Here is a 25223-nt window from a genome sequence, read left to right as displayed (position 1 = left end):
TGAGACCATCTTAATGCTGACTCTTATCAAATGGTGCATTGCCAGGCAAGGTATGTCCTGTGAGAGTGAAATCTTGAAATTGTCACGATTTGGGCAGCCAAACTGAAAGGGAGAGTAATAAAAGAAAGAATGACATTTCCAGGCAAAATACAGACTTGTAAGTATTGTACAGTGGGGTTGGGGGAGAACTACCATGATGCTCAGACTGACGCTTACATCTGACTTTGTGAATGGCTGTAGAGATCACATTAAGATTAGAATGATATAAAAGCAAATTGCTGTGGATGTTGGAATCTGAAATGAAAACTGAAAATTCTGGAAAATCTCAGCAGACCTGACAGCATCTGTGGAGAGAGAACAAAGCTAATGTTTTTAGCCTGAATGACTCATTTGGAAGAAAAATTAACAGTGGTACTTAATGTTACAAGCCTGGGTGGGATTGTTGGTGCAGGCTCAATGGGCCAAATGGCCTCCTTCTGCACTGTAGGGATTCTATGATTCTATGACTCTTTGTCAGAGCTGAAGACAGTGGAATATAGGATGATCTTTATACTGTTACAGTTATGTTTGCTTCATATGCACATTCTTTCAAAGTGTTCTTTTTTTTATTGGTTGTGTCCAATTTACTCTTTTCCATATGGTTAGAAAGATTCTGACTGGGTCTAAGGAACCTGTCTGCTGATAGGTATTACAGTGCGCCGGTTCTTATTTTGTTTCTGTGTTGCTAGGATCAAGGTTGCTAAGGAGTTTGGCAATGCGGGACTTGAGAACAGTGCCGCAGTGTAAAGAGCTGCCCCTTATAGAATTGCTGACCTGTCTAAAACGGCATCTCCTAAACTAGGATACCTGTGCCCAGTGGAACCTTGCTAACATTTTAGACATTAGCTTTGTAAGACAGATGGCATTCCCTCTTATTGCATTTAAAAACTGATTGTCTAAGGTTTACAGAAGTTAGTGTGATCGATCTGTGTCAGGTTAGTGCAAGGTAACAGATATCTTACTAGAGATCAGTAATAAAGTCCAAACTGTCCCTTGCGTTTAATTTTTGATTGTGTGACAATAGCATGGCAGCAAATTACTACAATTAAGTAGGTCCCCAGTCTAATTTAAACAAGCAGAGGCTCCATGGCTAGTCTTAAAGGGACGTAAATGCATATCCTTGTTCGTAGATTAACTGTTGCTAACACTGTGGCCTAGGTTTTCACAGTAACTTCATTGTAGTGTTAATGTAAACCTACTTGTGACACTAATAAATAAACTTATAAAAAAACTTTTTAAAAAACTTAAAACTTTAAAATATTCAGCTGCACAGTGTCCTTGTTTCTCAAATGGTTTGGCTGCAGGCAGGGCTGCCCTTGGTGCTGGAGGACCCACAGCAGCAGGAAGGAAAAGGTGGCCCATATTCAGAGCAGCTTCAGGAAGCACTCCCCCCACATTCAAGTTATTTAGTAGCAATGTCTGAGGACTCTTTAATGCCTCAAGAAGGTTGTCATTGGGTTATGTCACCTGCTGCAGCCACAGATTGAGCCTTGCTCTGGGTATGGATGGCACTGCCTGTAGCTGTCAAGGTCAATTTTTATATCACGGGCTCCTTTCCTGGTGCAGCATCTTCCGGCTCACAGGACATCGAAAGATTAGAGAGATCACTGAGGCCCCCGACCCAAGGAGAAACTTCTATATCTCCTCTCCTCCAGACAGAGAGCAGCAAGCCAAGAGAGAACTAGGCCTTCGCCTACATGGGCAGGCTTCCCAAAGGTGTCATAGACAGAAACCCCTATTAACCTCCATGCTCCCCATTATCAAACAGTCACCTTTATCAATCCAAAGATAACCAACGACTGCTGGCGTGCCAGAGCTCCTCAAGGGGCAAGTATTCAATGAACAGCAGGAAATTTTGAGGAACAAAGGGACCTTGCCGTGTTTGTCCACAGGTCTCTGAAGGCAGAAGGGCATGTTAGGGTGGGGAACACTTGCCTTTATTAATCGAAGCATAGATTACAAAAGCAGGGAGGTCATGTTGGAGTTACATAGAACTGGTGAGGCCACAGCTAGAGTGTAGCCCTGGTCACCACATTATAGGAAGGATGTGATTACACTGGAGGGGGTGCAGAGAAGATTCACCAGGATGCTGCCTGGGATGGAACATTTAAGTTATGAAGAGAGGTAGGGTAGGCTTGTGTTGTTTCGTTGGAGCAGAGAAGACTGAGGGGCGACCTGATCGAGGTGTACAAGATTATGAGGGGCATGGATAGAGTAGATAAGGAACAGCAATTACCCTTAGTTGAAGGGTCAGTTATGAGGAGATACAAGTTCAAGGTGAGGGGCAGGAGGTTCAGGGGCGATGTGAGAATAAACCTTTTTACCCAGAGGGTGCTGACAGTCTGGAATGCGCTGACGGGGAGGGTGGTAAAGGTGGGTTGTCTCACATCCTTAAAGAAGTACTTGAATGAGCAGTTGGCACACCATAACATTCAAGGCTATGGGCCAAGTGCTGGTAAATGGGATTAAGTCGGTCAGGTGTTCTGTACGTGTCAGTGCAGAGTCGATGGGCCGAAGGACCTCTTCTGCACTGTGTGATTCTGTGGGTAGTCCACCTAAGTCAGGACCTCTTTTCTAAATACACCAACAGAGTCTATTGACATCGGTTGCCAAAGCCTAAATGCCTGTCTCTGCCAGCAGAAATTCCATCATGGCATTTGCTATGGTAGTATTGATAGTGCTGAACTTGATAGGAATTCAACAACGTTCCGTTGACAGCATGTTCCGAAACCCATTCCCGCTACCACCTAGAAGGACAATGGCAGCAGATGAATGGGAACATTACCACCTTGGAACTCCCATCCGAACAGCACTACGGGTGTCCCTATAACACATGGACTATAAGGGTCCAAGAAGGCAGCTCACCACCATTGTCTTAAGGGCAGTAAGGTATCAATAATAAATGCTGGCCTAGCCAGTGATGCCCACATCCTGTGAATGAATAAAAATCAGGACAAATGGATCTAATGGAGTGAATGTAAGAGTTTTTTGTTGGGAGAGGAAATCTAAAGAGACAGCATGATCTGTACAGATTTTGAATCTGCAGTTACAGTGAAACTTTTGAGGTGTAAATGGTTTGATTTTGTCACCGAACACATTTATAAGTTAACACGGTCGTGCTGAATCTGGATTTCAAAGGTTTATGTGGCAGTGGGAGTCACATTTGCTGTGACCTTCCTTCCTAGCAGCCAGTATGATGGTCCAAAGGGTTTTGAAGCCCAGTAAGCTGGTGAGACTCCCTACAAACAGATGAACATGTCACATATTTGAAACATTCTTTGGCAAGACAAAAGGATACTGTTAAAAGCAATTTTCAATCTGATTATTATGAACCTCCAATGACTTAATGCAGTCAGACACCTTAAATTACAGCAGGTGACATTGGTCCATAATGATTGCTAATTGTATATTAATTGTGTTTAATTGTATGCAGATGGTGGGTATTAACTGGGGATTCACTCCCCTGTTCTTATAAATAGGAACAGACTGAAGGCACGTGGTTAGGAGGTGCATGTTTGTAATGTGTATCTGTATGAGTTTCACGTATGGTGGTTTTAGATGCTGTGATACTGGGGTTCTTTAAGATTGTTGAATTCAGATAGCTTGTAGGATCGTTGGCTTTTCTGGTTGTTACCGGATACTGACGCGTGACATGGTGTGAATGCTGATCTATGTCCACTCACTTAGCCATTGCGAAAGCTATTTCCTGACTTGCTGATTACTGTACATGTTGAACAAACAATAAAGCTTACAAAAGTGTTTAAAGACTGGTTCCAATTCTACTCCTTCACCACCTGGCTTTCTGGAAGAGAATCTATTGCCAGAAAAGGGTTGCCTGCCTAAAGGCAAAGCTGGAAACTGGTGCAAAGAAATTTCAGATAGGAAACTAAAATTTGAGTTGCCGTTGGGGAAAATGCCAGAAAGAAACTAAATTGTCAGGGTACAAAGGTGGCGGAGTCTGAATCACATGGCCAGTGGATATGTGTAGCCATGATATGGAGATGCTGGCATTGGACTGGGGTGGGCACAGTAAGAAATCTCACAATACCCAGTTAAAGTCCAACAGGTTTATCTGGTATCACGAGCTTTCAGAGCACTGCTCCTTCATCAGGTCACCTGGTGTTGTGAGACTTCTTACAGTGGATATGTGGACATGGGTTATGTTCCGACCAAAGAGGAAGCAAATTAAGGCATTGGCAATGTCGCTTCCCTGTATTAAGTAAATCCTGAGGTAGTGTACTTTGGGAAATGGATGCATGTCGGTTGGTTAGTAATGAAGGTTTAGACTTTCTCTCAGAGTTCCAGGATGAAATCTGCAAGAACGATGATCTGTTAAATGCCTCTGAGGCATGGTCAGATTTTGATAGAGTTTGAAAATCAGATGGTCATTCCATGCAAGAATATATCTGCACTTTACCAGACTTTATAAACGGTGAACAGAATTCAATTTGGGTTGGATTGGTACGACCATTTAAAATGTTGGATTGTCTTAAAGTTTATATATTAGTGTCACAAGTAGGCTTGCATTCACACTGCAATGAAGTTACTGTGAAAATCCCCTAGTCGCCACTCTCCAACGCCTGTTCGGATACACTGAGGGAGAATTTAGCATGGCCAATGCACCTAACCAGCAAGTCTTTCAGACTGCGGGAGGAAACCGGAGTACCCAGAGGAAACCCACGCAGACACAGGGAGAACAGTGACCCAAGCCGGGAATTGAACCCAGGTTCCTGGCGCTGTGAGGCAGCTGTGCTAATCACTGTGCTAACCACTGTGCCACCATGCCACCCAAGAGTCCTGCTGAGGTAAAACGGTCCTGATGGTACGACTGTACTTACCAAATATGGCAATTAATTCATCAAGGTTCATTCCTCACGATTAATTGGAATTCATTACTTTATCTCGGACTCTGAGCAACTGATAAAGTAAACAAGGCACTCTGTACCTCAAATGTTTGTGTTTTGTGATGAAGATCCATATGCGCAGCAGAAGACAGATCAATGATTCGCTGGTGGTAATGTGAGTGATCATGGCATACAGGACAGTGCTATCACATCCAAATCAAGTTGTCCATAGTGGATACTTAGATGGTATATTTTCTAGAAGGTTCAGCGAATGGAGGGATGAGATGACTGTGGGATGTGCAGGAAGGACTCCTGGAAAGTTGAAATATTGGTTGTGTTCAGGATGATGAGAAGAGGAGTAGTCCACGGACTGGCAAAGTGGGATGAAAGAGTAGAAAGTAAGAAAGGGCAGTGCAAGTATGAGGAGTGAGTTCTGAAATGATTCTTACATCAGTAATTGATCATGTAACAGAGAAGCAGCCTCTCAAAGCACAAGAGGGAGATCTTGCATATGGTAATCTGGCAGACATAAACGTGAAGTAGAATCCACAGCTTGAATATGTCAGACAATGAAATAAAGACCACAAAACAGACAAGTTGCTGGAAGTAGAAATCCTCATGATTGTGAGGTTTGGCTTCCAACAAACTTGAGGGTAACTAAGAGAGGTATAACAAAGAGAGATAGATAGTTGGAGCTTATTCTAAGATGCCAGGTAAAGATCAAACAGATTTGTCATGTAGCTCACTTTTTACTGAAAAAGTCCTTGTGGATGGGACTTTTAAGACTAAATTGAGGCTGGTTGCTAGGATTTTTAAAGAGCGACTGGGTGATAGAGTCATGCAGCACAGAAAGAGGCCCTTCAGCTCACTGTGTCTGTGCTGGCCATCAAACACTTACCTATTCTCATCCCATTTTTCCACACTTTGTAGCTTTTTATGCTGTGGCGTTTCAAGTGCTCTTCTAAATATTTCTTTAATGTTGTGGAAGTTGCTGCCTCTACCAACCTATCATGCATTAAGTTCCAGATTCCACCACCCTCCGAGTGAAAACATTTTTCCTTAAATTCCCTCTAAATCTCCTGCTTCTTACCTGAAATCTATGCTCCATGCTTATTGACCCCTCTATTAAGGGGAATAGTTTTTTTCCTATCCCCTCTTTCTATATCCCTTATAATTTTGTACACCTCGATGAGATCCCCCTTCAGCCTTCTCTGCTTTAAGGAAAACAAGCCCAGCCAGTCCAGCTTCTCTTCAGAGCTGAAATGCTCCGGCCCAGGTAACATCCTGGTGAATCTCCTCTGTACCTTTCCTAGTGCAATCACATTACTTCTATAGTGTGGCAACCAGAACTTCACACAGTACTCTAGCTGTGTCGTAACAAGCATTTTACACAGCTCCATCACTACCTCCCTGCTCTTGTAATCTGTGCCTCGGCTATTAAAGGAAAGTATCCCATATGCCTTCTTAACCACCTCATCTACCTGTCCTGCTGCCTTCAGGGATCCTTGGACATGTAACCCAAGGTTCTTCTGGTCATCTGTACTTCCTAGCATCCTACCGTTCATTGTGTTCTTGTTAGTCCTCCCGAAATGGATCATCTCACACTTTTCAGGATAAAATTCCATTTGCCACTGTTCTGCCCACCTGACCAGCCCATCCATGTCAACCTGTAAACTCGTTGCTGTTTACCACACCACCAATGTTCATGTCAACTGCAAATTTACTGATCATACCCTCCACGTTCACACCTAAATCATTAATGTACACTACAAACAGCAAGGGACCTGGCACCTATCCCTGCGGTACACCACCGGACACAGACCTTCATTCACAAAAACAACCTTTGACTATTACCCTCTACTTCCGCCACTAAGCGAATTTTGGATCCAATTTGCCAAATTGCCCTGGATCCCATGGGCTCTTGCCTTCCTAATCAGTCTCCCATGTGGAACTTGTCAAAAGCCTTACTGAAGTCCATGTAGATTACATCAACTGCATTGCCCTCATCTACACACCCGGTCACCTCCTTGAAAAACTAAATCAAATATGTTAGACATAATCTGCCCCTGACAAAGCCACGCTGACTATCTTTGATTAATCCTTGCCTCTCCAAGTTCAAATTAATTCTGTCCCTCTGAATTTTTTCCAGTAATTTCCCTACCACTGACGTTAGACTGACTGGCCTGTAATTACCTGGTTTTGCCCTATTTCCCTTCTAGAATAATGGTACCACATTAGCTATCCTCCAGTCCTCTGGCACCTCTCCTGTGCAGTAAGACGTTTCACAACACCAGGTTAAAGTCCAACAGGGTTTATTTGGTAGCACAAGCTTTCGGAGTGCCGCTCCTTCTTCAGGTGTGTCTAAGAAGGAGCGACACTCCGAAAGCTTGTGCTACCAAATAAACCTGTTGGACTTTAACCTGGTGTTGTGAGACTTCTTACTGTGCTTACCCCAGCCCAACGCCGGCATCTCCACATCACCTCCCCTGATGTGGAGGTGATGTGGAGCCCCTGCAATCTCCTCCCTTGCCTTACAGAGCAGCCTAGGACATACCTCATCTGGGCCTGGGGATTTATGCATTTTAAGTCTGCTAAAACCGCTAACACCTCCTCCCTCTCAATGCTAATCCGTTCAGTTATATCACAGTTCCACCTCCTGCTTTCTGTACATACATTGTCCTTCTCCATAGTGAACACATGCAAAATGCTCATTAAATACTTCACTTACGCCTTTCAGCTCCACACAGAGGTTGTCACTTTGGTCCCGAATGGGCCCTACTCTTTCCCTGGTTACCCAATTGCCTTTAATATTCTATAAAACACCATGGGATTTTGCTTTATTTTGCCCACCAGTGGTTTTTCATGCCCTCTCTACGCGTTCCTAATTTATTTTTAAATAGCCCTCTGCACATCCATCCTATACACCTCTAGGATATCCACTGTTTTGAGCATCCTGAATCTGTCATAAGCCTCCCTTTGTTTCCTTATCCAATACTGCATATCCCTTGACGTCTAGGACTCTCTGGACTTGTTGGTCCCACCATGGAAGACTAGAGCGCAGGCACAGAAGAGAGTGGAAAGGAATCAAACTTCAATAATTGGAGGGGATGCATGCAAACCCTAGATTAGGGGTCAGGGGGTGTTGTGTTATTGTGGCACAAGAGGGATGGGTTGCAAAGAGACTCATGAAGGTGGGGGAGGGGAAAGGCTTGCACACTAATGTCATCGTGGATTTTCCCACAGCTGAAAAAAATAGTCCTCGACGTAAAAGTTGCATTTTAGCTGCTTGATACTTACCAGAGAGAAATGTTTCTGAAACCACCCAAAGAAGCAATGCAGGAAACCAAAAGGCAGCTATGGAAACTAAATAAATACATCTATAGCCTGAATCTTGCTTCCTGGGTGTGGCTCATTTGCTAAATTATTTTTGACTAAAAACAGGTTGTACTTAAATACCTGGATGTTTTATCAGCATAAAGGAACACTTACAGGGATCTTCATGAAGCATGTTGATGATTTCTTACAGGGTGTTATTGTGGAATTTGTGAAATATGTTACTAATAAGATTAAAGTACAATCTAAAATTGAAAGTCAGGTTTGTGTGAGGCTTTTAAATATATTTCTTCAGATATTAAGCAAAGTAGGTTTGGAGCAGATTATCTATTTGGTTGCCCCTGTTCCATTGCTTAAAAAATGTGATTTGGAAGGTGGGTGGTGGTGGTGGGGGGGGGGGGGGGGGTGGCATGGTGGGGGGAGGTGTGGGTGAGTGGGGGGGGAGATGTGGGTGGGTGGTGGGAGGGTGGCGTTCCTAATGGCTCTGAGGTGAAGTTCCCAGGCTGATCTCATCCAGGATGGAATTGGGAGCAAAGCAATTAACCCCAGCAATCTTGGTCTGGAAATTTAAGGAAAAAGTTAGGAAAGGGAATTATCAGTCTGTGCTTGTGTGCCTGGTCACTATCGTAACCCAGTAGTAGGAATAAATATTTACACCTCGGGAGAGGAAAGGATGGTAGTTGATGTGATGGCTCTCCATTTAAATAGATGTTAACACTCACTTTCAGAGCTTACTCCTATAAAATGGACCATTGAATAAGAAGTAACTGTCGACAATGTCCCTACCTTTTCAGGAGGAGGAAACAAAACAACAAAATTGGTGACATTGTTTAGTACATAAAGTCTGGAATGTCAAAAAGGCTGTTGTGTGTACAATTTGGCTTCATGGATTCTGCCCAATATATTCCGTCTCCTGGGGGAAAGATCTCCAAAGTCTTCTCAGTCCTGTAGAGGTTAACCGTGCAAATCTCCAGAATGTTTATTCAGCCTTCCAACATCCATTGTTTAAATTTTATTGCTCACTTTCCGTTATTCAAGGTCCCAAGGACTATATATTCCTCAGTTGAAGGAAAATGGAAATAATGTACATTTTTCATCAAAATTTATGATCCACAGTTAGAATCATGCAGTGAACAGACTGAGGATATGATCCCAATTACAGTGAAGCTGTGTTAATAATCCTTTTAACACTTATCTAGCAGCTCATAAGCCATTTAACAAGTATAAACAGAGGCTCGGGAGCCTTATTTTTTTTAATGATAAATGTATTGCTATCCATTTGCATAATTACAGTTTACTATCCAGGGACTGGTGTCATTCATAATGGACCAAATTATGTAGAATTTTCTTTTGTCAGGAGAATAACTTGCATTTATATTGTGCCTTTAACGTATAAAAACATACCCCAGGGTTCCTTCCAGAAGAAAATTAAACATTGGATAACGATAAGTGGGAGAATTGAGAAAGGTGACTGAAAACTTGGTCTTAAAGATAAATTTTAAGAGGGTTCTTAAAGGCAGAGCAGAAAGAGGTGCTTAACAGGGATTGCTCGAGAGTCGGTCCATGGTTCAGCATTTATCAGATAGCGGAGTTTCCTACCCCTGCCACCAGAAAGATTGGCAGCAATGTTGGCTGCTTCTGCATTCTCCATGGAATATTAATTGTCTGGAGATGGGATTTGACTTGATTTGATTTATTATTCTCACATGTATTAGTATACAGTGAAAAGTATTGTTTCTTGCTATACAGACAAGGCATACTGTACATAGAGAAGGAAAGGAGAGAATACAGAATGTATTGTTACAGTCATAGCTAGGGTGTCGAGAAAGATCAACTTAATGCGAGGTAGGTCCATTCAAATGTCTAATGGCAGCAGGGAAGAAGTTGTTCTTAAGTCGGTTGGTACATGTTCTCAGACTTTTGTAACTTTTTCCCGACGGAAGAAGGTGGAAGAGAGTATGTCCAGGGTGTGTGGGGTCCTTAATTATGTTGGCTGCTTTTCCAAGGCAGCAGGAAGTGTAGACAGAGCCAATGGATGGGAGGCTGGTTTGCGTGATGGATTGGGCTACATTCACAACCTTTTGTAGTTTCTTGCGGTCTTGGGCAGAGCAGGAGCCACACCAAGCTGTGATACAACCAGAAAGAATGCTTTCTATGGTGCATCTGTAAGAGTTGGTGGAAGTCGTAGCTGACATACCAAATTTCCTTAGTCTTCTGAGAAAGTTGGTGGGCTTTCTTAACTATAGTGTTAGCATGGAGGGACTAGGACAGGTTGCTGGTGATCTGGACACCTAAAAACTTGAAGCTCTCGACCATTTCTACTTTGTCCCCATTGATGTAGACAGGGACATGTCCTCCACTACGCTTCCTGAAGTCAATGACTGTCTCCTTCGTTTTGTTGACATTGAGGGAGAGATTATTGTCGTAGCACCAGTTCACCAAATCCTCTATCTCTTTCCTGTATTCCATCTCGTCATTGTTTGAGACCCCCACTCACTTGAGAGGAAGAACCACCTCAGAGATCTGCCAGCCAATCTGATTATTTACAGCTATTATATCGACATTGGGACCTGTGCACAAGGTTAGAACTTCTCCCTCCCTCCTGATCTCCTGATACTCCATCAAGTGATGCTACATCGTCATTACATCGGCATCACGTGCTTCTGATGTTAACTCTTTACAGATCTCCTGGGATTTGACTCATCAGAATTTTACTATCAATGTGTTTGATCTCTAGTGTTGCTAATCTGGATAAATTAGAAGTGGAATTATTTACTTTTTACTGGTTGTTGCAACTTACAGCAGAGTTTAGTTAGTTTTGTGACTAATATTTCATAGCTGTGCAAACAAAATATAGAACGGAATTTTATGAGAATGATTCTAAGTGTCCAGCTAGCGTGAAAATGGGAGAGTTGCAGATGTATCGTTTGGGCCAGTTTTAATGCCTAATCTTGTGCACGTCATGCATGAAAAATTTGGCTAGACTGTTTCTAGCTGCTACAGGAAGTAGGTGGGGCTTAAATCGCCAGCCAGCCTGCAGAGGAAGCTATTGCGCATGTGCAAACCTCTGTGCCTGCACATGCGCAATAGCAACATCAGAGGGAGCAATTGCACATGTGCAGACCTCTGATTCTACACATGTACAATAGCAACAGCAGAGATATGACAGAGAGAGAGAGATCTGTCAGGCCTTTGCTGATGTAGCCAGCCTGGACACAGCCCCCACCCCTGAAATTGCAGGGGCCCAAAGTTGATCGCAAGCCCCAGACTGCTGGAAATGTAGTCCCGGCTGCTGCCCCCCCCCCCCCCCCCCGCCACCCCCCACCGGCCAGGCTCATCATGCCCCCTCCCCCCACCGTTCTGATGCAGCGTGGCAGCAGGCCTCCCTCCCTCATCCTACAGATTGGTGCTGCAGAGTGGCAGTGGGCCCTCCCCCCCCACCCCCCTACCGATCCCCTGCAGAATGGTGGCAGGCCCCCCCCTCCATCCCCGATCTGGCTGCCTCTTCATGCCCCACACACATAGGCCCCGCCTCCATAGGCCCTGCACCCTGGCACTGCCCAAAGATGCCTGGTGGGTGTTACCAAGGTGGCAGGCTGGCAGTGCCAAGGTGCCAAGCTGGCGGTGCCAGGCTGGCACTGCCCAAGGGGAACCCCCCTTGCCCTCAGCCTCCCCCAGGGGGCCTTAATGGCCTCTGGTTCTACCAGTGAGGCCAACACGAGCTGTTCATAGGGAGCAGGTGTTTTCTTCGCCGGAGAGAACCTCTCCCGGCGAGGCCATAAAGGCAAGCAAACCCGGACGATCCAGCGCCGGGCTCGCTAATGCCATTTAAATTAGTATTGAAATATATTTGAATAATTTATTCAGTTTCTCGCCCATTTCCGACGAGATCGTCAGATCACGGGAGCCGAGAAATCGGGCCTGATCCTGATTTCTCGGCTCTCGCATGATTTTACCGGCTTGCTCCGCCCATTGATGGACGGGGTAAAGCAGTAAAATTCCGCCCCATGGTCTACATCTGTGATGAGGTGGTTAATAGTTGGTAGTGATGAGGAGTCTTTGCAAAAATGAACTGAAGTTGCAGTTTTGCTGCAAATACCAGTTTTATCGCCGTGGTTTGCCAGCAGATTCGATTGCTGGCAGCAATTCACATGAAGGCCAATGACACTGGCAGGACCTTTGCCTCTTTTGTGTTTCGACATGTGCAGCTCTCTGGGAGATTGATTTTTAATGTTAAAAGAGCAGGTCAGAGCAATGCTTGTTTTGTAATGTTAGAGTGTGTCACATATAAATTTAAGAGTTCTGGAGGGTTCCATGGATCATGTAAACATTTTTAAAAGCCTGCCTTTGCATCAAGCGTCTCCCATTCGAAAGCCGACTCATATGAAACCACTCCTTTTGCTTTCAGGGTGACAAGGGAGGTGCTTAGAGGCTCCGAGTCAGATCATTATCTTAACTCCAAGGTACATGGGTGCTTTACTATTGCCGATCACACAAAACTGCTTTGCAGTAACCCAGAAGTGTAACCGTCACTTTTGAATTAGAAGGTTATGGGTTAAAAAGTCCCACTCAGGAGACTTATGTGCATAATCCAGGCTAATACTTCAGCGCAGTACTGAGAGAGTTCCACACTTCCAGATAGTTTGGATGAGATAGGAATGTAAGACTGAGGAGCAGGAGTAGGCCATTCAGCCCTTTGAGTATGTTCTGCCGTGCGATAAGATTATGGCTGACCAGGTTGTGGTTTCAACTCCACTTTCCTTGGCTGCCCTTTTGGGTGGGCATAAAACGTTCCTAGACATTACATCAAAGTTATCCCAATATTTATCACTCAGCTAACACACTATTTGGTCATTATTACATTGCTGTTTGTAGAACATTGTTGTGTTCCATTGCCACATTTCCTACATTTCCATTTACAACATTGACTAACTACACTTTCGATGGCCATGAATAGCTTTGGGACATTCTGAGGTTCCGGAAGGCACTATAAAAATGCAATTTTTTACTTTTTTGAAGAAGTGTGAAAGGTCTGGAGGCTCACAATTGCAGAATAAAAATACTTCTTCACCAGTCTGACATTCATTTCATGAAATGCATGTGACGGAAAATCACATTTCCTGATTTTATAACCCAATTTATAACAAGTCAATGAACAGCAGAAAGTAGGTAAATTCCCATGCTGATTTGTCTGCACCTGGTATTAGATCGCACTTGAGTTCTAGTCACCTGTTCTTTGTTGCTTGTATGTCTGGTAACAGAAATGATTTTGAGGGATATTTTGCTCTGTATATAAAGGTAATGTTTTTTTCAAATCAACTTATTCTTGGTAGTCAGTCAGAATTCAGCACAATAGTTTTGCAAACAGAGAAAAATATACTTTGTGCAAAGAATATCACATCAAGCACTGGGAAAGGACATTCTGTAAACTTACAGATAGAATTGAAAGGCCAGTCAGTTTTCATAAACTATGAATATATCTCGTGACGATACTGTGCCTTTAAGAAATGTATTTGCGTCATGTTTCTTCTGAAGAGGTTGTTTTATACTTCAGCTCTGATTACGGTGCCAATTGTCTACAACCGGTAGCCCACATGCTGAGCACGCAGAAGGATGATTGCTCCTAATTATTAGAGTGTTTATTATAATCTGTGCTATTGCATTTTTACTATCCTTAGAGTTGCTCTCTGGAGTTTCTGAGTAGAATTTGATTAGGTTGATTGACAAGAAGAGAATCATGAGTGGGTGGAGCTAGGCTCACAGAGAGGAAAAAAAGCAGGCAGTTGTAGTTTGAATTTGGAAAAAAGCAGTAGCTCTTTTTTATCTCTCTTTTTCTGGAAGTTGGGGACCTGCTAGAACACAGGTATCTCTCTCCAGAGGTCTGCAAAATGTGTTTTCTCTCCCTCTCTCCCATTGGAGTTCTGCTGTGTGAAGACAGGTTTTCCTTTGGAGGTTGCTATCAGAAGATGGATGTCTCTCTGTATCTCTATCCAGGGGGGGTTAAAAAGGTGGAGGATTGGGAATTCACGACAGCCTGTGTGTCTTGCTAACTGATTCTGAAGAGGAATTTATGTCTATGGGGATATTGCTTAAATTGGAACTAGTGGAAATAGCTGGCAGTTAAGAATTATATCTTGTCATGTTTAAGTATTTCAATTGGTAAAAGTTATGCTCATTATTTTTGTTATACTTTAACTGTGTTGTTAAATAAAGTTTGTTTTATTAAAAGCTTCCTAATGGGTCAATACAGTCACACCTGGAGTAGAACACCTTGTGCTCACACTAATGCCAAAATCAGAAATAGTTGGGGTCTAGGCTAACTTCATAATATACTTTGGAGTTTCTGAACTGGTCCCTAACAATCTCAAAAGGTGTGGTGGTCCTATCCAACCTGGCAAATACTCACAGTGACTTATCACTCCTACCACAAGCTGTGTTTCTAAGGTTCTGGGCAGTTGTTAAAGCTTCCTTAATTGTGATGTAATAATTATGATAATGTTTCAAATTCAGAAGGTTCTAGAACAAAACACTGTCCTGTTAAAGATGCAGCACTACAGCAGTTGTGTACAGTTTGTTTTCTCTTTAAGCATCTATATTTAAAAACAATCCACGATAAAGTGCTGGAGTAGAACTGGTGATGAGTGGACCTGGGGTTCGCAGGATATTTCCTTGGGTTAGATGGCCCCAGGATTGCTGCACAAGTGTTTCAATGGTGAAAGGTTGACCGCAGGACTCCACTGAGGAATCCTGTAACAGACTGCATTTTGCAAGATGTTTAATGTATGTGTTTGACTTTACTAAACTGGCTGGGACTGCTCTCAGGTAAGTACCTCCGAGTACATCCTCTTAAATTAACTTCTCCTTGTACATTATTTTCAACTGAGCCCTTGTGAGGCCAAATGTATCAATAAAATAACGACAAGCTTCCATGTACATTTCTGTTTGGTTTCCTAAAGGGTAAGAATGCTTAAGCTGTGAAAAATCCTTAAATGGGTTTGGTATTCTTAAAAAGTGTTTGGGTTGTTGGATAGAATTATCACTCTGAGCCCACCTTTTGCACAGTGTGCTAGTTACTTGGTTACTAACAAGGGTGAAATTATCAGCACGATGAATAGTATGTGACATTAAACCTAAGCTGGATATTATCATCCTGCTGTTAATAGCTATCGCAAACTGTTGTACAAGAAGTGTTGATTTGTTCCACATTTCATAGAATCATAGAATCCCTACAGTGCAGAAGGAGGCCATTCGGCCCATCGGGGTTAAAAAGGTGGAGGATTGGATTGCACCAACCACAGTCCCACCCAGGCCCTATCCCCATAACCTCATGCATTTACTATAGCTAGTCCCCCTGACACAAAGGTGCAATTTAGTATGGCCAATCCACCTAACCCGCACATCTTTGGACTGTGGGAGGAAACCGGAGCACCCGGAGGAAACCCACACAGACACAGGGAGAACGTGCAAACTCCGCACAGACAGTGACCCAGGCTGGGAATCGAACTCGGGTCCCTGGCACTGTGAGGCTGCAGTGCTAACCACTGTGCCACCGTGCCGCCACACATGTGTCCCCATTGGTGATCCCCATAAAGTGTCCCCATTGGCGATTTTTAAGAAGAGTAGATACAACCAGTTCCAAAAGTTGTGTTTTTGTACCCATATTGCACTTGGTTCTGAGACAAGTTTTTTTTGGTACTTTATTCCTAATCAAAAAAGACAATTAAGTCCAATCAGAATCCTCACACGAGGGACAAACCAGATCCAAGCTGAAAGACCAGATATACATCCCATCTTGGGCTTGGTCAAAACAAGATCCAGGTTGACAGGTTGAGGCATTTACTCTTGGGCTTGATCTGAGCTTCATCTTAGTCAAAAGGCCGAGATGGCTTTGAAAAATTGCATCAGGCAAAGCTGCGGTTTAACCTCATTGGCAACCCCTGATGCGCTGCTCTACCCTAGCACAGGCAAACCATGATTGCAGGCATCAGCACACCCCAAGTGCAATGGCTAGGCACGTCCCCTGCCTGATCATGGTTTCACCCAACATGTTTTTTAAAAATTTGTTCATGGGATGTGGGTGCCACTGGCTGGGCCAGCATTTATTGCCCATCCCGGAGGGCATTAGCCAGTCAACCACATTGATGTGGATCTGGTGTCACATGTAGGCCAGACCAGACCAGACAAGGACAACAGATTTCCTTCCATAAAGGACAATAGTGAACCAGATGGGTTTTTACGACAATTGTTTCGCGGTCATCATTAGACTTTTAATTCCAGATTTTGTCATTAAATTCAAATTCCACTATCTGCTGTGGTAGGATTCGAACCAAGGTCCCCAGGAGCATTTCCCTGGGTCTCAGGATTACTAGTCCAGTAACAATACCACTACACCACTGCCTCCCCGGGTGGCTGCTTATAATGAAATAAACATCAAAGTAGACGCAGAGCAAACAACCTGAGCAGAATCTCTTTCTGTATATTTCACTCTTGCTTTTCTTCCTTTGTTCTTCACTCTTTCAGGTGTGACAGTGGGAAAATGGATTTGGATTTGATGAACATGTGTGTCCTAGCAGGAGGCACACTTGCCATACCCATTCTAGCTTTTGTAGCTTCATTTCTTCTGTGCCCTGCAGCACTCATCCGATTCTATTACTGGTAAGCGTACATTTGTTCAGCTTTAGTGATGATTATGTTGTGAATGTACTTATGTTTATTCGTTCACACAGAATAGGCAGACAGCTATTTGGTTATCATTACTGTAAAATATCCAATGGCCTGGAAGTCCAGAGGGTTGGTAGAATCTCTACACTTCAAAGCCTAGAAATGCCAACATTAACTGGTTAGTTGAAATCAAGTTTTCTTCCGTGGATGAGGAATCTGGTTACCCCAGGGCCTTCTAATTTATGGAGCCTCTTTAAGATGTAAAACAAAGCTCTGCTTCCCCCATCTCATCCCAATTTTCAAGGGTCCAGGCTCTGACTCTGGCCTCAATCCTTAATTGGTTTAACATCTGCCGTTACTAACCAGCAATGCCTGATGAGACCAAGCTGACCTATGCTGGTGCACTAGGTCCCAACTAAAGTGCAGTCCTCCAGATTTAGGGAGTCTTTGTTCTGCTCATATGCCCAACCCTGTGAGGCTGTGCAGGAGACCCACATTTAAGACTAGGACAGGATGTATAACTGGCCAGTTTGTCACCAGTCCATTGGAGTTTTGTTACACTTGAAGGGGAGAGAAGGGGGGGTTGGGAATTCAGTGGAGAGGCTAATACGTGAACCTCTGTGGGGTGACCTATCCCAGTTTGACCCAGGATCCAGTTGATGTTTTGAACCCTTGTGTTAGGGCATCCCAAGTTGCAGGATATGAATTTTTACAGCAGTAATTCTGCTCACAGCAACATCCTGAACTTGGCTAAATCAACAGGGGGAAATAGTGAGGAGCGGCTAGATACTTCAGCACACCCGGCGATTCAAAATCTGTAAATGTATTAAGGAGTGTTGGTCAGAGTTGGTGGTGTACTCACCTTTTAAGGAGTCATGTACAGTCCACTCTGGCAAAGGCATACTTTTCTTCGGTTATGTAATAGTGAATGGTGGATTGGGATTTGGGGATGAGGGGGGGGATGCTACATCAGACTTGAAGGGTCCTGGCTTCAGTCTCTGGCCTGTGCTGAGTTTGGTGATCTCAGGTCAATGAGCAAGGATGTTACCTACTTGAATAAGGAAGAGGAAATTAGGGACGTTTCCTGCTCTTGATTGTGTCACAGCTCTTGTTGAAAGTGTGCATTTTATGAACTTGGGGCGGCACGGTGGCACAGTGGTTAGCATTGCTGCCTCCCAGTACCCGGGATCCGGGTTCGATTCTGGCCTTGGGTGACTGTCTTTGTGGAGTTTGCACATTCTCCCCGTGTCTGCATGGGTTTCCTCCGGGTGCTCCAGTTTCCTCCCACAGTCCAAAGATGTGTGGGTTAGGTGGATTGACCACGCTAAATTGCACTTAGTGTCCCAGGGGGACGAATGGGATAAATATGTGGGGTTACTGGGATAGGGCTTGAGTAAGATGCTCTGTTGGAGAGTCAACGCAGACTAATTGGGCCGAATGGCCTCTTTCTGCACTGTAGAGATTCTATGATTCTGACACAGAGAGAGGACAGGATAAATCTTGGCTGTTTTTCTCCCCCACCCCTAGTTCATATGAGATTGAATTCTTATTGGAGCTCACTCTCTCATACCTCGCACATTATAACTATTTGAGCGAAGCATCAGAAAGTATCCAGCAGAAAGTCAATGTCTTCCTATATAATACGGGAGGGGAGAAAGAGAACAGCCACATGCATCATACAGTTAAAAGGCATTAAAGGTTGGTGTGGTCACACCAATAGGCATCTCAATTTTCAATTGACAGTTACTTACAGGCGATTTTCAGCCAAGCAAAGACTAGTTTTTTTCAATACGGGCCCCATTCTCAAAAGGCAGGATTATGGAAAGAAAGGAGAACAGATAAAATGGTTTGAACCTTTAAAAAAAATTAAAAGCTGTAGAAGAGACTGAATAGTTAGAAATAAAATGGAAGAGGAGATATTGGGGATAGTGAAGACTGAGTGAATAGAAATAGCATTTAAAACTCTATCTTGATTAATAAGGGGATCAGGAGTTATGGGGGAAAGGCAGGAGAAAGGGGATGAGAAAAATATCAGCCATGATTGAATGGCGGAGCAGACTCGATGGGCTGATCGGCCTAGTTCTGCTCCTGTGTCTTATGGTCTTATCTGTTATTTGGAACAATTTATTGAGGATTTATTTTAGTTATACTGCAAGTATTAAGTGGCAACACAGGTGGATAAAGTAGTCAGGAAGGCATACAGCATGCTTGCCTTCATCAGCTGGGACAGCGAGTATAGAAGTTGACAAGTTATGTTACAGCTGTATAGAACTTTGGTTAGGTCACATTTGGAATATTGCATGCAGTTCTAGTCGCCACACTACCAGAAGGATGTGGAAACTTTGGAGAGAGTGCAAAGAAGTTTACCAGGATGCTGCCTGGTCTGGAGGGGTTTAGGTATGAGGAGAGGTTGGAGAAACTCGGATTGTTTTCATTGGAAAGATGGAGACTGAGGGGCAACCTGATAAAGATCGACAAAAGTATGAGAGGCATAGATAGAGTAGATAGTCAGAGGCTTTTTCCCAAGGTGGAAAGGTCAACTACAAGAGGGCACAGGTTCAAGATGAGAGGGGAAAGGTTTAGGGGTGATGTGCGGGAAAAGTTTTTCATACAGAGGGTGGTGGGTGCCTGGAACGCACTTCCAGTAGTGGTGGTGGAAACAGGCACATTAGCAACCTTTGAGGCATATCTTGATAGACACATGTATGGGAGGTGAACAGAGTGATAGTAACTGTGTATGGGCAATAATAAGTAGTGGGTCTAAATAAGGATTAGGAATTGGCGCGGGCTTTGTGGGCTGTAGGGCCCATTCCTTTGCTGTTTGTTCTTTCTTATTATGGTTAGCAAACTGCTGACATTTCAGTTGTATTTTTTTAAACCGTAATGTTGGGCTACCGAACCAGAAAATTGGAAGTGTTGCATTTTGGGCATGCTGACTTCTCTGATTTGCACTCCCGCTGGACGAGACTGAGCACCGGGAATAAAATCATGCTGAATTTAGTATGTGTACAGCAGGCGGTTAGGTTACTTTGCTCAGTCAGTGATCCTGCTCTCCGAGTGGGAAGGTGCACTCAAAGGGAGCGCAGGTTCGAACCCCATCTCCAACTATCTTGCTCAGTAAAGCATGGGCCTGTGCTGAGAGTGCAGGATGAGTGAATTGGTCCTACGGTATGTCCAGTAATGAAGAATGGCAAACCAGAAGACAACAAAGAACGTTTCAGCAACTAATATTTAAACAAGTGAAGCAAAGGCTGGTCACCAGCCTGCTAAAAGTCATCTTGATTTTAAACTTTTTCATTCACTCTTGTCATTGCATTTTGTGTTCTGGATACTGGCAGTCAGCTTTCCTTAGCGATCTACTTTCACCTTTGAAATGAAGAATGATTGATGTTGTTACGCGGAAAATGGATGTGGTTTTATTTCCACCCACTGACCATAAATCAAAATACAAAAAACAAAATATCCTGGATGTTGGAAATGTGAAATAAAAACCAAAAATTAACTGGGAATACTCAGCAGGTCAGGCAGCATCTGTAGGGAGAAACAGAGTGAATGGGTGGGATTTTCTGCTCCCCTCCTTGCGGCCTGTTTGGCAGTAGCAGAGGCAACCTGCCACTGGCCAGTGAAAGGATCTTCCTGTCCCACCGCTGTCCACAGGTTTTCCCATTGTTTGCAACCTCTTGCCACTGGGAAATGACCAGAAAATTTTGGCCAATACCTCAGGTCAAGATGATCTTTCATCCTGATGAAAGGTAATCTCAACCCGAAATGTTGGTTGTGAAGGGGAACTTCTTCGTTAGACCCTGCTCGATAAATGTTCTGGTTCAATATGACTATCATTGCAGTGTGATAATGTTGCACATGAGAATATTTCTTCCTCCATGAGTATTCCTATAAATCAAACATCTTTAGACCACAGAGCAATTGTCACAATTTCCAGCTAGCTGGAGGAAGTAGTTTCTTACGTGAAGCCTTGTGGTTAATGAAACAAATCCCAAGAAGACTTACCCTCTTTCGTCATTTGTAGCAAGATCATATTGAGAAACTTGCAAAAAGTAACAGAAAAGCTGTCAGGTTAGTTGTGTGTACTAGACTTGTAGGTATACTGTTCTGTTGTGTTTTTTTGCACAGGTACTGGCGAACAACATTAGGCATGCAAATTAAAAATGCTGACTATGGCAACTATCGATTCTGCTATTCATGCCGTGGGAAACCTGGTAGTAAACCTTCCATTTTGATGTTACATGGATTTTCAGCTCACAAGGACATGTGGCTGTCTGTGGTGAAGGTTAGTTCCTGCTCCAACCATAAATTCCTTTCTTTCAATTTTACACGATATCTAAAAGATTATGAAAAGACTTTTTAATTAATACTAGAGACCGCTGTGTTTATATATGCAGCGCCTTTCCTCATTTCATTTTATCCTCATTTTGTCAAAAACCCCTCCAATCCATCAATACCTTGCGCATCACAATAAAGATGGTCTCCACCCCACCCAAAAGCCATGTGGCATGCGAGAGGCAATACATTATTAAAAATCCAAGCCAATTTGGGGACAAATGTTCCAGGGAGTTCCTCTCCAATCCATCTAGCTTGATTGAAATTATTCCAGAGATCACAGAATTCCCTGTACTACCTACCTCTAACTAACTAACATAGATCTAAGCTTTTGCAACTGAAAATGGTGACTCCTGGTCCTCCCTAAGTTAGTTAGTTTGAACAACTGGAGCTCAACGTATTCCAATTTAACCCTCAATCAGATCATCCCTATAGTTACCTTTCTCTGTAGTATAGAATCCCACTCTTGATAACTTCAATGCTTTAAGCTGGGATTTTGGCACGTGGCCTCATTTACACTTCTCCCAAAGCCTCAATATCACAACTGAGGCCTGACCAAGATTTTGTACAAGTTCAAAATAGTATGCCTTGTCTTAGAATCAATTGTTCTATGAATGCATTCAACGCCTTAGCTATTGCCTCATGAAGTTTGAGAAATATATGCACGAGAATGCCTATATCTCTTTCTCTCATAGAATCCCTACAGCGCAGAAGGAAGTCATTCGGCCCATCAAGTCTGCGGTGACTCTCCTGCAGAGCATCCCACCCAGGCCCAATCCTCGTAACTCCACATATTTACCCCACTAATCAACCTGATACACATTTTGGGACACTAAGGGGCAATTTAGCATGGCCGATCCACCTAACCTGCACATCTTTGGACTGTGGGAGGAAACTGGAGCGCCCTTAGGGAACCTATGCAGACACAGGGGGAACATGCAAACTCTACACAGACCATCACTCAAGGCTGGAACCAAACCTGGGTCCCTGATGCTGTAAGGCAGTAGTGCTAACCATCGTGCCACCGTGCCACCCCTTCTCCACCTTTCTCCACCTTCTTTAATGCTTTACCCTGAAGGGTGTATGTATGTTGAACATTTGCCCTGTCAATTTGCATAAAGCTGCACTTTTCCAAATTGAATGGGTGAATGAATACATTTAGTAAAAGGCGGATAGATCTAATACCCCCTGCATTAGTGTAAAGAGCGCATGTTAGTCAAATGCTCTACCTCTAGGTACTAAGATCAACAGAACTCACCAGCAAGGTTGTTTACTTGTTAGACGAACAGACAGTCTTTAGCTAGCAGATAACAGTCAGGCTTTTGGGTGTAAGGTTTAATACAAGATTGGAAATTCAACAATGTTCTGTGTACTGACCAACTGCATAAGCAATCTGTATCTGTGACTTAGAGGAGAGAGCTGTATTATAATGCTGTCCCTGTGAGAGCTGAGAGCTGTGTTAGAGAAGTGTGCGGCTCCAGAGGTTTCTCTGGGGTAGTTCCCTCCAGGCTTGAAACATGAATAAACAATTGTAACCTGTCCCTGGGTCCCCCTTGATTAGCTGGAAGAGGTCCATCACAACAAACATCATTTGTCAGATTTGCCCAATCCCCAACACATTGAGATCCACCTGAGGTTTTAAGAGCACCGTCTACAATCCTGACACCTGCCCAGAGCCACAAATACAAATGAAGCTGTTTTTTATTGATATCAAAGGGATGCTTGCAATGCAGATTCCTGAAAAGTTAAGTGTCCTACGATACCAAGCCTGTGGATTTGTGGATTTGGCAGGTTTACATGGGCTGGTGGGTTAAGGAGGTTGGGTATTACTGTTAGCTACACAAGACCAGTGCTACAGGAACCAGCAGTGCAAGTACTCCACTAGCATAAATGCAAAAGCAGCTTAAGAGAGCTTTTAGGTTTGATCTTCTTAACTATGTGCTTACTATAGCAAGTCTGAATTTTTTTCCATGCTTTGCAACCATAAGAATTAGCGTCACATTATGTTTTGATGGTGCATTGTTAAGTTCAACCCATCTGATAGATGAATGTGCAAAGATGATAAGTATTTCAGGCTTATATATGGTATTACACATCAAGAATTACTTGGGGTGACCACCACATCAAAAGGGTGTAAATATTAAGCTATCACACCACATTGTTCAAATTAAAACTAATCACCAAATTAATTTGCACATAAATAAAGGCTTTACTCTGTGGAAATTATAATGTACTGGACTGTTACATGTTCCATGAAAGAGTTTATGTACTATATCGCAGTCCTGTGTCAATGTCAGGATCAGGCATCATGCTTTAAGGAAGGGTGTGTAGGCAAGATTCACAAAAGGATTCACAAGAATAGGGTTCACGGATGAGGAACTTCAATTACGTGGGTATGTCAAAGCTATCTTTGTTCTCCTTAGAGTAGAGAAGATTGAGAGGGGATTTGATAGAGATATTCAAAATCATGAAGGGTTAAGACAATCGTTGCCACCCCTCTGCCGTCCTTCCGGGAATCCTGACGTTCAATATCAGGAACACTATAATAAGAAATTTGAATCTCATTGTTAGGTCTCTATACCTGATCACCCCCAACATCCCCCGTTAGATCATCTTTTCACACCAGCATGAATTATGACTAGCCTCCCACAGCGTACACCTGGTGGGCAGACCTCCCAGAAGAGCAGTGTTGGGGGAAGTGCCAAGGAGTGGTGCTGGGGGCAGTGCCCATGCAGTGCCTGGGGGAGGGGGTGGCTTGGCTTCCTCTTTACACTTTGTGCACTGGGGCAGCCTTTAAGACTGGTGCCTTGATCTTTAACCTGTTGGCATCGTGGGGCCCGTGCATAGAAGTTGTTTGCACCATGTTCCTACCAATACGGCAGAGAAAACTCTGCCACACTCTGCAACAAAAAGATAAATCTCCACCTTCTCAGATGCAGATTTATCGTTCCCCATGTGCAACCTTTTGTGTGTGATTACCATAGAATAAAGGAAAATAAAGCAGCTCTCAAATTTGCCAGCCACTTTCACTAATTCTTTTAACAGGACATGGGTGTCCCTGGCTAGGCCAGCGTTTTTATTGCCCATCCCTTATTGTGCTTCTTAAGATGATTGTGAGCTGCCTTCTTGAACCGCTGCAGTCCACATGCTGTAGGTACACCCACAGTGCTGGTAAGGAGGGAGTCCCAGGATTTTGACGCAACGATAGTGAAGGAATGGAAAGTCAAGATAATGTGTGGCTCGGACTAGAATTGCAGGTGGTGATGTTCTGATGCATCTGTTGCCCTTTCCCTTCTAGATGGTCGAGGTTGTGGGCTTGGAAGGTGGTGTCAAAGGAGCCTTGGTGAATTTCTGTAGTGCAACCTGATGCACAGTAGCAGTGCAACCTGTAGATGGTACACAATGCTGCCACTGAGCATCGGTGGTGGAGGGAGTGGATGTTTTGAAAATAGTGGATAGGGTGCCTGTCAAGTGGGTTGCTTTGTCCTAGATGGTATTGAGCTTCTTAAGTCTTGTTGGAGCTGCACTTATCCAAGCAAGTGGAATATATTGCATCACATTCCTGATATGTGCCTTATAGATGGTGGACAGGCTTTGGGAAAGTCAGGAGGTGAGTTACAAGACTCCTAGCCTCTGACTTGCTCTTGCAGCCACAATATTGATATGCTTGTGCAGTTCCTGGTCAGTGGTAACTCCCAGGATGTTGGTAGTGCTAGATTCAGTGATGGTGATGCCATTGAATGTCAAGGGGGAGATCTTTCCCACTTGAGGTGGTCATTGTCTGGCACTTGTGTGGTGAGAATGTTACTTGCCACTTGCTCAAGCCTGAATGTTGTCCAGGTCTTGCTGCATAATAAGAACATAAGAACTAGTAGCAGGAGTAGGCCATCTGGCCCCTCGAGCCTACTCCGCCATTCAATAAGATCATGGCTGATCTTTTCGTGGACTCAGCTCCACTTACCCACCCGCTCACCATAACCCTTAATTCCTTTACTGTTCAAACATTTA

General features: G+C 43.7%; 2 protein-coding genes across 5 annotated transcripts in view; one reads left to right on the top strand and one right to left on the bottom strand.

Annotated features, from left to right (window-relative positions):
- The window catches only part of LOC144491572 (deoxyribonuclease gamma-like), a 91747-nt gene extending 76693 nt beyond the window's left edge, over positions 1 to 15054 (bottom strand). Inside the window, exon 1 of the mRNA XM_078209559.1 lies at positions 15047 to 15054. The gene's annotated coding sequence lies outside the window, so the exon portion shown is untranslated. The remainder of the gene's footprint in view (positions 1 to 15046) is intronic.
- The window catches only part of abhd6a (abhydrolase domain containing 6, acylglycerol lipase a), an 81310-nt gene that overhangs the window by 28450 nt on the left and 27637 nt on the right, over positions 1 to 25223 (top strand). For all 4 annotated transcript variants that reach the window (XM_078209553.1, XM_078209554.1, XM_078209556.1 and 1 more), the window contains exons 2-3: positions 16737 to 16871; positions 21009 to 21165. In XM_078209553.1, the coding sequence (XP_078065679.1) occupies positions 16737 to 16871; positions 21009 to 21165 (292 nt within the window). The remainder of the gene's footprint in view (positions 1 to 16736; positions 16872 to 21008; positions 21166 to 25223) is intronic.

The sequence above is a fragment of the Mustelus asterias genome, chromosome 3 (genome assembly GCF_964213995.1).
Source record: "Mustelus asterias chromosome 3, sMusAst1.hap1.1, whole genome shotgun sequence".
Classification (NCBI taxonomy): Eukaryota; Metazoa; Chordata; class Chondrichthyes; order Carcharhiniformes; family Triakidae; genus Mustelus; species Mustelus asterias.
This window is presented reverse-complemented; position numbering and strand designations above follow the sequence as displayed.